Source organism: Trichoderma reesei, assembly GCF_000167675.1.
Source record: "Trichoderma reesei QM6a unplaced genomic scaffold TRIREscaffold_2, whole genome shotgun sequence".
NCBI lineage: Eukaryota > Fungi > Ascomycota > Sordariomycetes > Hypocreales > Hypocreaceae > Trichoderma > Trichoderma reesei.
This window is the reverse complement of record NW_006711149.1, coordinates 1859841-1875073: the sequence shown is the minus strand read 5'-3', so window position 1 is coordinate 1875073 and position 15233 is coordinate 1859841. Positions and strand designations below refer to the sequence as shown.

Here is a 15233-nt window from a genome sequence, read left to right as displayed (position 1 = left end):
GGACATCAAGAAAAAGGCCCTCCTCCCCAACCTTCAATTCGAGAGCGACCACGGGAATTGCTGTTCAGCCATGGCATCTCTCAGAGCTCAGTCGGCCGCCCGCCTGCTGCACAATGCCGTGCGACCGCGGATTGCGCTGGCCACGGTGCCCCGCCGCTTTGGAAGCTCCGTGAACTCGCCCGCCGACGTTGTTCCTGCGATGCCCGGCGCCGCCAACCAGCCCGACTATGACGCCCCCGTCGACAAGGCCACCTCGTACGAGAAGCGATACTTGATTGGAGATGGGAACCAGAGGCTAATCGGGTTGCAGAACATACACTCCGGTCCCCAAGCGTGTGCAGGACGGCACTGAAGACGTCCTCGCGGCCGCCACCATCTCTGGCGCTCCTATCGAACTCCAGGCCCGGACAGTCCGGTTAGTGTGATCTCCGGCGATCTTGTCGAACAAAGGTGCCCTTTTCTGACACACTCGCCAGCATCTACAAGGAGACCAAGCCCGCTACACAGTCCGGCGATTTCAGGGGCGAGCGCTGGCGAATGGACTGGGACATCCTGCCCAAGGGACACCGATGGGAGAACCCGCTGATTGGATGGCAGTCTTCGGGAGACTTCATGCAGGGAACACACATCAACTTCAAGTCCAAGGAGGACGCCATTCATTTCGCAGAGAAGCAGGGCTACGAGTACTTTGTCCAGGAGCCCAACTCGCGAAAGTTCACACCCAAGGCATACGCAAACAACTTCCTCTACACGCCCGGCAAGTTGAAGCACGTCCGGACAAAGTAAGGCATTAGATATGCCTGGCCTTGTCTGGTTATTGGAAGAGAAGTTATTATCAAAAGATTTTTTTATTATTCACGAGCTGGTCTGTCAGGGGCAATGTGACAATGTTGCTTGTATTGATCTGACTCGGGTTGTACACTACAAGGCAAGCTGTCTAGCTCTACCAAAGCTAGTATCATGGGAGAAAGAATAGCTAGAGAACAGTCTTTCCGTCACTACCAGTGCAAGTAGTCCATCGCTTTACGCATTCTGCTTGTCCGTCTCCATATTGCTTGATGATAGAGGAGCAAGCACTCGGCTTCATGGATGCGGCAGCGTATGCTGCTCCATGCGGCGCATTGAAACAACAATCTGTGTTGTCAAGCGTATCAATTATCATTAGGGTAATGGCGTTGTAAGGTAGAAGGATTTGGAGGGCGAGCGTGGTTTTCATGAGCATCATTCAATGGTTCAGGTCGTCATCATGGGTTCATGTCCGTTCTCGGAGCTATAGGTCCGCCAGGGCTGGTTTGAGGGCTCGTCACCTTTCAATCCAATGTCGAGACGGTCCGGAAGGCTGGTGCCTTTCTCTCTCGCCGCATTCTCTGCCCAGGCTCGCATCTTAACAAGCTGTCGAATGGCAGCATCACGTCGGATCGACTGCTTCTCCAGCATGGCTTTGTTCACCTTGTCTGCGGCTTCACGACGCAGGCCAGGGTCAAGAAGGGCTGCCAATTGCGGCTCCAGCTTATCGGGGCTGAACAAGAGCAGGGCCATGGTTGTTTCCAGATCATCCAGAAAAAGGCGATTTGTAGAGGCCCGCGGACCGAGTTGCTCCGTGGCAAACTTCAGCGCAGGAGTAATGTCTCCTCCCGATGCATTGCATGCTCGGATCAACTCCACGAGTTGAAGGCGCAACAGAGAGAAGTGCAAAGCATTGTCCTCGTCCAAAATCTGAATCGCATGTTAGAAACGATCAACTGATATCGAACCCAAAGAGATGGTATGCAGAGGCAGGATAAGGTAGTGTATCATAAAAAAGTGGTGTTTCTCATCACGGGTCGGTAAACCGACCATATGCGTGGTGCATGTATAAACTCTTGTTTTAATCATAAAGGGGTTGAGGGGAGGCAGCCGCGGCAGGAGTTTCTGCAACCTACCTCAGGATCATACTCATTTAGAGTCTCGATGGCGGCTTGGATGTTGCCACTATGGATGCAATTCTGAATTTCCTGTCTCGTTTCAATGTCCGAGGTGTCCTGCAGCGGCGGCAAGTTTGCCTCTTTCGAGAATCTTGCGGCCGCGTTTGGGTAGCCCTCCATGGTCAAGTAGTCCAAAATCAAAGCATTAATATCACTAGATGCCAGTCAGTAATCTGTACCGGCCAGAACAACGGGAAGAAGACGAAAGAATGACAGATGCTCTTGGAGGATTCAGGCAAAGAAGAAGATTATATCGGTTTTCCACAGGAGTTTTTCTCGGAGAGATTCCCATTGATAGTGTGTTCATCATATAGGGGGCATCGTGTCTAGGTACGGAGGGGAGAAGAGTGTACTCAGCATACGTACTTTTTGGGAGACTTGACCCCTTCAACACGCCTCTCAAAGGCATGCTTGGCCGGAGTGGCTGTAGAAGCCGACGACATCTGCGCAGTGAGTCAGGACGTGGCGCGGGGTGCAAGGCGCAAAAGGAGGGCGTCACGGCACCGTACCATGGAGGTCAACGGCTGTCCCGCAGACAGTCGGCAGCAGCTCTAGTTGCAGTCAGGCAGCAGCGGGTTTGCGGCAGATGCGACAAATGCGTAGACTGGGAGGCTCATGGCGTGCGCGGGCAGCCAAAGAGGAAGCCGGAGATGCCACCGTTTCAGCGCATTGGCAGGCCGGAGTCGTAGGAACCACTGGCTCTCGAGGAGGCTGATTCTGGACGTGGCGGGAGATGAGATGAGACGGGGAAAAGTTTGGTATGTATGAGGAAAGGGAAGCGATTTTCAGCGGCGGCGGAGGAGCAGCAGATGCCCTTTTTGGAGGGTGGGCGGCCCCGTTCACAGACGACCAGGCGGGCCAATGAGATGGCGAGAATGGCTCGGAGACGCTCCACAGTAGCTTTTTGCGGCTGCATTTGCCCTCAGGGCTCTGGTGGGGGACGAAGCTTACATAACGTGACGGACGAAGGACCCCATCAGTAATAACGTAATGGAACGCGTAGGTCGAGGCTTGTGAAGGTTGATGGGAGGGGACAAGAAAAAAAAAACAGAGAAATTTTTTGACGATATGAAGGTTTACATGCTTAGAATGATAAGGTTTGATGTAGTTGATACCTACTACTAGATAAGGTATGGCTTTTGTCAAGTTGAAGCCAGGTCTACTCAGGGGGGCTGAAGAAGATCCCGAGTTCAGGACCAGGTTGGCTGCAGGACCTAGAAACGTAGGTACTCCGTACTCCGTACTCATCGGGACCTCGTTCGTGTTGGTGCACCCCGTCAGATGTCGTCGCAGCGGTAGAATCTGAATGCAAACTAAGACGCAAAGTGCCCAAAAGCATTCTGCAGATCGTAGCTCTCGGGTACCGATACTTCGTCCAGTGGCTTCTGGTGCAGGTGCCTCATCGCCGATTTGGCAGCCACGACGCCGACCCAAAGTAGGTACCTTCCAGAGTCTTGGCCAGCTACCTACATAGAAGAGATGGAAAGAGCCCTGAAGCCATGGACTGGGCCAGACCGACGTGAAGGAACACGGGACAAGGCTGCCTGACCAAAGCTCGACAACCACCACAAGCATGTCCGGCTGCTAAAGATGTCGGTCCGCCATCAGCCTCATGTCAAGGCTTCCTCAATCTCGGCCCAACATCTACCGCTTTAGACGCTGCCGACCATGTGAGCGTTAGCTTGACCGGCACATGCTTCCCATTGCTTATTAGCTGCAGCGCGGTGCGGTGCCTGTGCCTCACCAAGCCCTATCAGACCTATCAGGCGGCTCACACGTCGCCCTGGATGGGGACTATCCGCCATTATCCGCCATTATCTTAGTGGGCCAAGCTGTCGAGGCGGGCATCTCCGTGCCACGCCCTCGAAGCATCGACTCCGGTGGGTTGCCGGGCCATAAAGCCACACAAAGACAGCAGTGCAGCCAGATAAGATTTTGTCCTGCGCGCTGACCGTCAGTTTACCATATATTACCGATCGTCGTTCGCTTCACCGCAGCTCCCCTCTGCCGTGCTCCCCTTAGTCGTGCTCTTCACGATCTTGTCGCCTCTGTTCAGCTCTCGGCTTTCAGCAGCAGCCCTGACGGTGTCACTGGCTCCGGACAGAAAAACTTGGACACCACCGACGGGGTGGATCACGCGAGCCGCTGCCCACTTGATCAAGTCTTGTACCCTAGGATCAAAGCAAAAGCGTGAACCTCTGCTTGCTCTTCGCCAGTAACGACGGCCTGTCGGTCAAAAACTCACGTCACGGTCTGGGCCAGCGTTTGTTGTGGCGGTAGCAATGTCGCAGCTCGAGAGCCATGTCACGGTTCAGAAGCGAGCTTACTACTCTCCGCCATGGGCAGACGTGAGCATCATTGCCATCGCTGGCAGCTCGGGCTCCGGCAAGTCGACGCTGTCTCAGACTATCGTAAAGAAGCTCAACCTGCCCTGGGTTGTCATTCTTTCCATGGCATGAAGTCCCCTAGGAGAAGCAGCGGGCTTTGGATCGTCGTGGCTAACGACCAGATCAGGACTCGTTCTATAAGACATTGACCCCTGCCCAGTCCAAGTTGGCTTTCGCCAACGAGTACGACTTCGACTCACCCGACGCCATTGATTTCGATGCCCTCATTAGCTCTCTACGGGATTTGAAAGCTGGGTAACGATGACCTGCCGCCAATGAAGCTTGTTTCGGACACGCTCAGTTAACCCTGCCTTTCCAGAAAGCGAGCAGAGATTCCCGTATACTCCTTCGCCCATCATGCCCGACTGGAGAGGACCACATCCATTTATTCCCCGCACGTGCTCGTTTTGGAAGGCATCTTTGCCCTCTACGACCCGCGGGTCCGTGAGCTGTGTGATATGGGAGTATGCCTGCCTCGCCCGATGTTGATACAACATGGGATCTGACTTGCTCTCTAGATCTACTGTGAAGCTGATGCAGACACTTGTTTGTCGAGGAGAAGTAGGCCATCTCCCCTGCCCGTAGAGATGTTGACGAAGATGCAACTGCTCACTATCTGCACCAGTTGTTCGAGATGTCCGGGAGCGAGGGCGAGACGTCGAGGGCTGCATCAAGCAATGGTTCGCCTTTGTGAAGCCCAATTTCGAAAAGGTGAGGCGCCCCAATCAAGCTGCAACTGTCTGATAGGAAACATTTCACTTACCAAGCTCCCTTCGCGTGGATTAGTACGTCGAGCCACAGCGCAAAGTGGCAGACATCATCGTTCCGAGAGGCATTGAGAATCGAGTAGCGCTTGGTGAGTTTCAGACGCAGTGGATTGACTCGGGGTGAGAAATATCTTGGCTGACATGGCGGTTCGAAGACATGGTGACTCAATTTATTGAGAAGAAGCTGTTTGAAAAGTCGACTCATCATCGCGAGGCATTGGCCAGACTCGAGATCAAGGGCAAAGAAGAGCCGCTTTCCGACCGTGTTGTAGTCATGAGTGAGGGGCCTCAGATCAAATTCATGAACACCATTCTTCAGGATATCGACACTTCAGCCGAGGACTTCATCTTCTACTTTGATCGCCTCGCCGCCTTGATCATTGAACAGTAGGTCGAACCATGGCGTGTGTGACATCAAGGCCGATGCATGCTGACCCGACTACAGGGCCCTAAACAACGTCCACTTTGAAGCAACAACGATTGAGACACCACCGGGGTACAAGTACAACGGCTTGCGCCCCAAGGGAGAGGTCAGCGCCGTGATTGTGCTCCGAGGAGGATCGGCGTTCGAGCCGGCTCTCAGAAAGACCATTCCGGACTGCAGGACGGGACGGCTTCTGATTCAGTCAAGCTACTCAACCGGGGAGCCGGAGCTGCATTACCTGCGCCTACCGGAAGATATTCACGAGCATGAGAGCGTGCTTTTGTTAGACACCCAAATGGCCAGCGGAGGAGCAGCTCTTATGGCTGTTCAAGTCCTCGTCGACCACGGCGTCGCGTTGGAACGCATCGTCTTGGCCACTTATTCCGCCGGAAAAGTTGGCTTGCACAGGTTGATGACGGTTTTCCCAGAAATCACGGCCGTGGTGTGCAATCTCCTGCCCCACGCGGAGCAGCGATGGGTGGAAAAGAGATATTTCCGTTGTTGAGCAGCGAGCGGTTTTGCAATTCTAATGACACCACCACCCCGTTTTTTCCCACATGACAGGCGACGAGGTGAACCGATCTCCTCACGGCCAGGTGGAATCGCAAGTGCTTGTTACTCGAGACGGCCACGGCTCGAACGATGTTGACACTTATGACAGTGAGATGAGTGCATATTTCCTGCGTGGGTGGTTGTGTGCATGATTGCCTGCAGTCTCCCGGCAGGGTGCTGTGAAGAGATGGTGTTTGATGGGTGGTCTTACATGCAAGATCGTTGCAGCGGCAGCATCGCCAAGCCATTGTGTTAGGGCCAGTATCAGTCAGGCCCGCCCTGTCGGAGGAGCTTCCGAATGGAAAACCGACGTCGGCGACCGCGACATGTCCGCGAGGCCGAATCCCAAGGGCCGACTTCCGGCACGCGATGACTGGGCTGCGTTGGGTCGCGTGTCTGGCCAATCTCAACGCATGAAGCACAAGTCGGCTATTACGTTCATTTTCTTTCTTTGTTCTTCCTTTTCCAGCGGCATTAGCCTTTTCAGTCTGTTTGTGTGTCACGGGCATTTCCGTACATGAAATCTTGGCATCGATCACAGCCTCATCTACCTAATCAGCCTTGCATCAGATCTCACGGAGTTATTACATATTATCTAGTCTGGTCCCCTTTTCGTAACTACGGAACACGCACGTAATGCAGTTGTCTAGTAGCCTTTTAGTCCTGACAATCAATTGAACTCAAACCGCCTTTCTGCTTCTGCTAGCATCACCATTAGATAATTGCAGGCCCCATGAAGCTGGATCGGACGGCGTTCCTGATCCGCTGGCAAGGCCCTAACATCAGACTCAGTGGGGACCTGGACGCTGGCTAGTGTGCTCTGTCTGAGGCCTATGACGCCATGAGCTCTGCCCGGCATATCACCAGTAATAGCGCACATACCTGGACAGCTGGACTAAGCTTCGTACAGTATATCAATCGCAGAGGCAGGCCATGCCATTCTAAATCTCTCACTCCAGTCTCCAAGGATCAATCCGGCGTTCACTTTGAGGAAGCAGAACTCGGCTGCTCCGAGCAACAGCAACCTGCTCATATAGCCACCAGGTATCATCTACTAAACACACGCAGCTTCACGAGAGCATCAACCGGCCAGCAGGGTGAAGCTATCACTCACTGCCTGTATCAGTAGTCGATTCGTGCTCTGACTCCCTGCAACCCGTCAATTGGCGCAGGGCAACGCATTCGAGGCCTCCATGAAGGAACTGTGTCGACCTCATTGACTTGCTGTTGACGATGCCGCTGGCCTCTGCGCAATTGGGGTCCCTCCGCCTGGCAGCGAGCGGCGCCTGCAGGCAGCGCCTCTCCCTCAGCTCTCGAACGGCCATCACCTCAACGACGAGATGTGCGCAGCTGCGCGCCTTCTCCAAGCTCTACTCCCGAACTAATAAGCGAGGCACCCCAGCAGCAAATCCGACCGAACGACTCCAATCACAGCCTCGCCCCGTCAGCCTCATCTTCTCCCGCGCGCTGTCCGGAAAGCCGCTGCCCCAGCCCAGGTCATGGGTGCTCAACTTTCTCTACCGAGCGGCGGCATGGCTAGGAATCTCCTGCGTCGTCGTCGGGACGGGCGTCCTTGGCTTCTTCCTCTACGACGCGAGCACGTACAAGGAACACGGCACGCAGAGCGACATTGACGTCTCGCAGCTCGCGCTCCAGCCTCGCCGCGGCGGGCCCAAGAACCTGCCCATCGCCGAGGTCTTCATCGACGACACCGAGGAGCACCCGGGCAAGTCGAAGCCGCGGCTTGTGGTGCTGGGCGGAGGATGGGGTGGCGTGGCGCTCCTCAAGGACCTGAACCCGGACGACTACCACGTCACCGTCATCTCGCCGACAAACTACTTCCTCTTCACGCCCATGCTGCCGTCGGCTACTGTGGGCACTCTGGAGCTGCGCTCTCTAGTCGAGCCGATTCGAAGGATACTGAGCCGTGTCCACGGCCACTTCATACGTGCCAAGGCGGAAGACGTCGAGTTCTCTTATAAGCTAGTCGAGGTGTCCCAGCTCGATCACAAGGGAAGAGAGGTCCGATTCTATGTCCCTTACGACAAGCTCGTCATTGCCGTCGGTTCAGCAACCAACCCCCATGGCGTCAAGGGGCTGGAAAATGCCTTTTTTCTCAAGGACATTAATGATGCCCGCATGATTCGGAACAAGGTAATTCAAAACCTCGAGATTGCCTGTTTACCTACGACCACGGACGAGGAACGCAAGCGACTCCTGTCTTTTGTCGTCAGCGGTGGTGGTCCGACTGGCGTTGAGTTTGCCGCTGAGCTATTCGATCTGCTGAACGAGGATCTCACCCGACACTTTCCTCGTCTGCTGCGCAACGAGATCTCCGTCCACATTATCCAGAGCCGAAGCCATATCCTCAACACCTACGACGAGACGGTATCCAAGTATGCCGAGGAGCGCTTTGCTCGCGACCAGGTCGAGGTGCTTACCAACTCGCGAGTCAAGGAGGTCCAGCAGGACAAGATCATTTTCAGCCAGAAGCAGGACGATGGTACCGTGGTCACCAAGGAGCTGCCTATAGGCTTCTGTCTGTGGTCCACCGGCGTGTCCCCTACGGCCTTGTCGCAGAGGCTGGCCAAGAAGCTCGGCGCCAGCCAGACGAACAGACATGCGCTGGAGACGGACACTCACCTGCGCCTCAACGGTGCTCCCCTCGGCGACGTCTACGCTATTGGCGACTGCGCCACTGTTCAGAACAATGTTGCCGACAGCATCGTCAGCTTTCTGCGCAAGCTGGCGTGGTCGCGTGGAATCGAGCCCGAGTCGCTCCAGCTTCATTTCTCGGACTGGCGAAACGTTGCTGCCGACGTCAAGAAGCGGTTCCCGCAGGCCATCAACCATCTCAAGCGTCTCGATAAGCTCTTTTACGAGTTCGACAAGGACCAGTCGGGGACGCTCGACTTCGGCGAGCTTAGGGAGCTCCTGAACCAGATCGACAGCAAGCTGACGTCGCTCCCGGCCACGGCTCAGCGTGCCCACCAGCAGGGACAGTACCTCGCCCACAAGTTCAACAAGCTGGCCAAGATCTCGGACGCCATGCTAGCCAACGACATTCGAGACGGTGATTTGGACGCGGCCGTGTACAAGGCCTTCGAGTACCGCCACCTGGGCAGCCTGGCGTACATTGGAAACTCGGCCGTTTTCGACCTGGGAGAGGGCTGGAGCATGGCTGGTGGGCTCTGGGCCGTGTATGCCTGGCGGTCCGTCTACTTTGCGCAGAGCGTGAGCTTTAGGACGAGGAGCCTGATGGCCATGGACTGGATGAAGCGAGGGCTGTTCGGTAGAGGTATGTTTCCCTCCTTGCCATTCTTTGTGTGAACCTGAAATCTGACTGTTTCCAGATCTTGTCGCTTTCTAAAATGAGCTTATGAGTGATTGTTAGCTACTGAAGATTTGTAAACAAAGGGCTGGAAGATGTGTTTATGAGCGTTAGAACGCGTAAAGATCTGTCAGATGGAATCAGTCATGTCTCAGATTCCCAGCAGGGAGCAAAGTATTTGTTAGCGAAGGCGCTGGCACCTGGAAAGGGGGAGGGAGGAATCAGGCACATGTGTTTGCACTTTATGATGCGTTTGATATCGTTCACTGTGTAATAAATTGCTAGAAGAAAGCGTCTTCATGCAGCAGCCCTTCTTTTGTGATCAAAGCAAAATTATGGCGCCATGGTCTACATAATGTCTGTTTTATGAACCAAGAGAAGAAAAAAAAAACAGAACAGATGACATTGTAAAAAGAACCCCAGAATGGAAATGCAGCAGGCGAACAGAAGAGAAAGAGAACAAATCAGCAGGCCATCTACAGAACGAAATCCTTGTGCGTCCACTTCTCCGTGACCTTCCTCTTGGCCTGCTTCTTGAAAGGAATGTGTCTCCGGATCTCGACCTTGCCCCTGAGCAGCATGCTCCTGTACCGGTCCTTGAGCAGGTTCCCCTCGGGCTTGAGCAGCCGCAGCGACTCCTGCAGCTCGTCGGGCAGGACGAGCTCGAGGTCCTTTTCCGGCAGCTTATACTTGCCCAGCTGCCTCCTGCGGAGCTTCTCCTCCTTGATCTCTCCGTCGTCGTCCGCGTCCTGCTCGGCGGCCTGCTGCGCCAGCATGAGCGCCTTTTGCTTCTCCTTCTCGGCCACCTCGGCGGCAATCTGCTTGATGCGCTGCTCCTGCGCGCGGCGGGCCTTCATTTCGGCCTTGTGCCGCGCGAGCTGCTCCTCCTCCTTGCGGCGCTTGATGCGGTTCCGCTGGGCCTGCGTCTTGCGCTTGGGCTGCTTGGCGCTCGGCCGCTCGTCCTCGACGCCCGACTGGAAGCCCTCCCACTCCGAGTCCTCTTCCCACTCGGACATGTTGGCGCGCTGCTCGGCGGCCTCTGCCTCGGCGGCTGATCGAGCGGCGGCCTCGAGCTTGGCGGCCTCGGCGGCTTCGGCCTCGAGGCGCTTCTTCTCGGCCTCGATGGCCTTGGCGCTCTCCTCGGCGAGGCGGGACTCGTACTCGGGGAAGGAAGGGTTGTAGCTGTATCCTCCTGTGGGCTTGGGCACCGCGGGGATTTGTTTGCCGTTGGCGAGGAGGGACAGGGGCTGCTGCTTCATGGTCTTGGGGACCTTTGGCTCGACCTTTTCGGGCAGGAAATCCATCGTCGTGGTCGTCGTCGGGCCCTTCTTGGTCGCCACAGTCGCAGGCTCAGCGGGGGCGTCCCAGAGGTCGAAGGCAGCGTCTCGCACGGCGATTGTGTTCTCGTGGTGTCCGTCGGCCACCTTCTTCAGGCGGGCGAGGTCTTTGTGGGAGACCCAGTCGGTCTTTTGGCGCTTGGCGGCCACGAGCCCGTCGGTCGACTTGTCGCCGGGGCGCTTGCGCATGGAGACGGCGGGCACGGCGGAGCGCTTGTTGATGATCTCGTCGGCCTTGAGGCCCTTTTTGACGTGCTTGGGGAACTTTTGGGGGATCTTGGCGTCGCCGGCCGTATCGATGGTGAAGAGGTCTTCGGACGCCTTTTCTCGTATGACGCCGCTGTGGGAGAACAGAACATTAGATGGGACATCTTGACAGAAGACAAGAAACGGGCTCAGGCATACCCTCTGATAATTTCATTGTTGAGCTCTCGCAGGCCCTCTTCGACCTCTGTCACGTCGACGTTCTTCCTCCATGCCTTTTTGCCCTTTCTGGAGGGCTGGCTGTGTTGCTGAGGCGCCTCGCCTGAGCCGGCGGTGGCCGACCGAAGAACGGGCATTTTGACGGTCTGTGGTGTTCCCCCTATTCTTCTTCTTCTTTCGGAATTGAAGCAGATCGAGGTCTGGGACGGATTGAGGCGTAGAGATTGCGGGAATCAGGATTCTGCTTGTTGTTTCTGCTGTATTACCAAGTCGCAAATTTCCGTTTCGAGGGTCTTTTTTTTTTGGCTGGACGGATCTTATCAGCAGCCTTTTTTTGAGATTTTTGAGTGGGGCCCTGGAGTAACTCCAAGCTGGTGGCCGTAAGAGGCAAGAGAGTAGAGGGTACCTGGTGCGTGGCGCGAGCAGCGTGCGTGCCTGAGGTTGCGCATACTCGCACGTACGAGTACATGACCCCGACTCACCCCCGCCAACTCCCAATCAGACGGTGTGCAGAAAACGGTGGGATGGCGGGGCTTCTGCGGAGGCCGAGTGAACTGTTCGCTGGCTGTCTCTCTTGGCTGCAGTGCCGTTGCAGCGCTGTCCAAGCCCAAAGTGGCTCCGTCTCAGGCCAGTAACCAGTAGCCAGTCCAGTATATATTGACCTAGCCTGGCGAGCAACGCTGGTGGCGGTCGTTGTCCAACCTGTCACCTCCTTTCGACGAACTGCCCAACCGACAGGAAAAGTCACGACGATAACGAGCGACGACGATAACGAAGAGACAGCCATTCACAGCTCGAGAGCACAATTGGACGCACCCGCTGCTTGCTGTCTTCTATCCTTCTACGACCAGACAACACAAACCAGCAGCAACTTGGCAGACTTGGACCTTGTTACTTGTTCTGCCCCCCCAAGCAGAAGCATCACACGTCCACTCCACGACTCGACTCGACTCGACACGACACGCAGCCATGGCGCAAGCTGGAGGATCCTACAACAATCCCTTGAAGAAGTTCAAGTATGTTGCCCTGCCTGCGTCTTCACGGGCCCCGTCATTAATGCCAAATCTCTCTCTCTCTCTCCAGGCTGGTCTTCTTGGGGGAACAAAGCGGTATGTTGTTTCTTCGTCCCAGGGCTCCACACTGCTTCTGCTGGCATTGGCGAGACTGACCGAGTTTTCTTGACGACATGCAGTCGGCAAGACGTCTCTCATCACTCGGTTCATGTACGACTCGTTCGACAACATGTACCAGGCAACGATTGGCATCGACTTTCTCTCCAAGGTACGAAGCTACCCATCTCGTCTCTCTTTCCACACCAAGCTGCCCGGCGGAACGAACCTCAAGCTAACAACCAGGGGGGGTAGACCATGTACCTCGAGGACCGGACGGTACGACTACAGCTGTGGGACACGGCAGGCCAGGAGCGATTCCGAAGCTTGATCCCTTCATACATCCGTGACTCGAGCGTTGCCGTTGTCGTCTACGACATCTCTAGTATGGGAAACCCTTCCTCTCTTTTACTCTCCCTCTCTCTCTCTCTCTCTTCCACCCCCACCGCCAGAACTTGCCCAAAGTCGCGGTGTAAGGCCCCACCAGCTTGCATGTCGATAGAACTAACCACGGTTTTGCCTCAACTTTAGATGCGAAATCATTCCAAAACACCAAAAAGTGGATTGACGACGTCCGGGCAGAGCGAGGAAACGACGTCATCATCGTGCTGGTGGGCAACAAGACCGATCTGAACGATAAGCGAGAGGTCACGACCCAGCAGGGAGAGGAGGAGGCCAAGCGACAGGGGCTGAGGTTCGTCGAGACCAGCGCCAAGCTCGGCCACAACGTACAGAACCTCTTCAAGAGGATAGCACAGGCCCTGCCCGGCATGGAGGGATCCGATGCCGCTGCCCAGGCGACCAACCAAAGTGAGTCTTCTCTTGGTCTTTCCTTTCTCGACGTATACTTGTGTTGTCACAAGTCATGCCCGGTCTATCCGGGGTGATCCTTTCATATCGTTGCGACTGACCCTTGTTACTCTTCGCAGTGATTGATGTGCGGACAAACACAACACAGCCTCCCCAGGAGGGTTGCTCGTGTTAAGCAAAGATGCTCTTGGAGTCCGCGATGGAGCTCAAAACACCCAACAAGAACCAACAAAAGAAACAAAAAGAAACAACCGACTAGTAGTATCCCCCTTTCAGCGTCGTTCTGCGGTCACAATGCATTGAATGCCCAGAGTAGGATATCAGTTCGAAGCTTGGCGCGTGCATGGGACTTGTATAATACCTGCAATTGCAACGAGGATAACGTGCCCACGATCGTTTATGCAACAAAACTAATAATCTTTTCATTTTTTTAACCTTGCTTAAGAAAGCGCTTCAAGCTCGTCTCTTTTCTTTGCTGCTCGTCGTTCGTCTTCTTCCGAGATTGAGACAAGACAGATTGTGTGTGACTCCGTCGTCGTGTCCATGCATGTCATACCAGCCCTCGTCAGATAGGTGTCTGACTCCCTACTCTTTTTCATCCTCATCATGCCGTTATGCCGCCGTTTGCACCTGGACCTCGCCCGTGGGCGTACCAAAGTAGGCCGCCACCGGCTTCTGGGCCTGAAACTCCTTGCCCCGGCTCACAGCCTGCACGCCATTGAACCCGTGGAAGAGGCCAATCTCCACCACGCCGGGCAGCCTGACCAGCTCTTCGGCCAGCTTCTCAATCTCCCACACCCCGTTCTCGCCGTTGCCCTTGACTTCCGCCGTCAGGTCCTTGGGGAGGAGCAGCGGCGGGAAGGGCGCGTCAATGATCCACATGCCGTTGTCGGTGACGCACTCGCCAGCTTTGCTAGGCAAGCCAGAGCGCACGACGGGGCTAGGCGAGCCCATGGCCTTGAGGCGGCTGAGGACGTCTGGGGCAGAGAGGGGGAGGACCTCGATGGGGATTGTTTTCCATTTTGTGCATAGCCTTGCTGATTGCTTGCGGGAATCTTGACTCATACGTGTGTCAGTCAAGCTCAATTCACATCATGAAGGGACGAGCAACTCAGTTCAAGGGGACGAGGAAATTGGAGTCATACCCGCAACAGCAATAAACTTCTTCGCCGCCACAGCGACAAGCTTCTCCTGGAACAGACAAGCACCGCCTCCCTTGATGAGATTCAGATCCTCGTCCACCTCGTCCGCGCCATCAAACGCCACGTCCAGCGCAACCGGCACGCCGTCCACGAGGGGCCTCTCGTCGAGGTTGCACAGCCTCAGCCCTGCCGCCCGGATCAGGCCCTTGCTCTGGCTGCCCGTGGGGATAAAGGTCATGTTGGCGGAGAAGGACGGGCCCTTGGCGGCAATGGCCTCGACGACGTAGACGACGGTGCTGCCGGAGCCGATGCCGACGTAGGTTGCCGTTGGGGGGAGGTGGTCGGCGACGGCCTGGTAGGCGGCGGCTTTTTTGGCGGATTCGATGAGGGCTGCGGCGGAGGAGGCTGGGGTTGAGGTTGCCATTGTGCTGCGGGTTTGTGAGGATGAGATTGAGTGTGAGTGTGAGTGTGAGTGTGAGTGTAAAGACAGTGGTAAGGCTCTGAGTGTGAGGCTCGAAAATCGAGGGTTGTTGCAGGGTAGTGACTTTTGTGAGGTGTGAGTCGAAGAACTAGCTCGTTGAGCGAAATGAAAGGCTTTGGCTGGCTGGGCTCTGCAAGTGACGGCTGAAGCTCGAATTGTGTTATCCAAAAGAGGGCTTCTGAGAGTCGCAGATCGATTGATGGTCCAGAGGTAATTGGCTCTGCACCGGATAGAGCTCTTCATCCGGAACTGCCCGGTTTAGTAGGTGCTTTGTGGTTTATATAGCGCACAGAGCAAGGCGAATGCTAAGGTAGGAAGAGGTCGGCCGTGTTACTGCTGGGCTGGTCTGACCACAAGCTGCACAGGAACAGGCGGTTTATTAGTGGATCGATTGCCCGAGCTTAACGCAGTACGATGTGCCTTGTAAGTGCCGCTTCTAAGGGACGCTCCAACCAGAGATACCTTTAAGGTATGACCAGCAAATGACTACTCCCCAAGCCCATGAA

At 55.5% G+C, this 15233-nt stretch overlaps 7 protein-coding genes across 7 annotated transcripts; 4 read left to right on the top strand and 3 right to left on the bottom strand.

Annotated features, from left to right (window-relative positions):
- Positions 1-70: 70 nt before the first annotated feature.
- On the top strand, positions 71-786 carry TRIREDRAFT_55088 (uncharacterized protein; the record flags this gene model as incomplete). The annotated part of the gene is made up of 3 exons (XM_006962392.1): positions 71-255; positions 311-415; positions 477-786. The coding sequence occupies 3 exons, from the start codon at positions 71-73 to the stop codon at positions 784-786; spliced, it is 600 nt and encodes a 199-aa protein (XP_006962454.1).
- A 447-nt stretch (positions 787-1233) lies between these two features.
- Positions 1234-2407, bottom strand: TRIREDRAFT_55939 (uncharacterized protein; the record flags this gene model as incomplete). Its single annotated transcript, XM_006962177.1, has 3 exons — positions 1234-1716; positions 1923-2118; positions 2331-2407. 3 exons carry the CDS (start codon positions 2405-2407, stop codon positions 1234-1236), a joined length of 756 nt encoding a protein of 251 aa, XP_006962239.1.
- Positions 2408-4246: 1839 nt separating this feature from the next.
- On the top strand, positions 4247-6211 carry TRIREDRAFT_75056 (uncharacterized protein; the record flags this gene model as incomplete). The annotated part of the gene is made up of 8 exons (XM_006962391.1): positions 4247-4402; positions 4479-4606; positions 4671-4815; positions 4870-4912; positions 4977-5062; positions 5138-5207; positions 5274-5505; positions 5564-6211. The coding sequence occupies 8 exons, from the start codon at positions 4247-4249 to the stop codon at positions 6045-6047; spliced, it is 1344 nt and encodes a 447-aa protein (XP_006962453.1). The 3' UTR covers positions 6048-6211.
- Positions 6212-7327: 1116 nt separating this feature from the next.
- Positions 7328-9464, top strand: TRIREDRAFT_120272 (uncharacterized protein; the record flags this gene model as incomplete). The annotated part of the gene is made up of 2 exons (XM_006962390.1): positions 7328-9392; positions 9448-9464. The coding sequence occupies 2 exons, from the start codon at positions 7328-7330 to the stop codon at positions 9462-9464; spliced, it is 2082 nt and encodes a 693-aa protein (XP_006962452.1).
- A 437-nt stretch (positions 9465-9901) lies between these two features.
- Positions 9902-11322, bottom strand: TRIREDRAFT_55183 (uncharacterized protein; the record flags this gene model as incomplete). The annotated part of the gene is made up of 2 exons (XM_006962176.1): positions 9902-11102; positions 11168-11322. 2 exons carry the CDS (start codon positions 11320-11322, stop codon positions 9902-9904), a joined length of 1356 nt encoding a protein of 451 aa, XP_006962238.1.
- An 832-nt stretch (positions 11323-12154) lies between these two features.
- Positions 12155-13279, top strand: TRIREDRAFT_2451 (Ras-like GTP-binding protein; the record flags this gene model as incomplete). The annotated part of the gene is made up of 6 exons (XM_006961899.1): positions 12155-12201; positions 12269-12294; positions 12378-12466; positions 12565-12679; positions 12826-13104; positions 13224-13279. The coding sequence occupies 6 exons, from the start codon at positions 12155-12157 to the stop codon at positions 13277-13279; spliced, it is 612 nt and encodes a 203-aa protein (XP_006961961.1).
- Positions 13280-13578: 299 nt separating this feature from the next.
- Positions 13579-14754, bottom strand: TRIREDRAFT_120267 (ribose-5-phosphate isomerase). The gene is made up of 2 exons (XM_006962175.1): positions 14250-14754; positions 13579-14159 (listed from the first exon to the last, which is right to left on the bottom strand). The coding sequence occupies exons 1-2, from the start codon at positions 14668-14670 to the stop codon at positions 13717-13719; spliced, it is 864 nt and encodes a 287-aa protein (XP_006962237.1). The 5' UTR covers positions 14671-14754; the 3' UTR covers positions 13579-13716.
- Positions 14755-15233: the final 479 nt, after the last annotated feature.

Bases quoted from the DNA above. Each gene is read 5' to 3' on its own strand.
- TRIREDRAFT_120267 (XM_006962175.1), bottom strand. From the start codon at position 14,670: ATGGCAACCTCAACCCCAGCCTCCTCCGCCGCAGCCCTCATCGAATCC. The intron at 14,160-14,249 runs GTATGACTCCAA...GTATGAGTCAAG, and splicing joins GAAGTTTATTGCTGTTGCGG to ATTCCCGCAAGCAATCAGCA.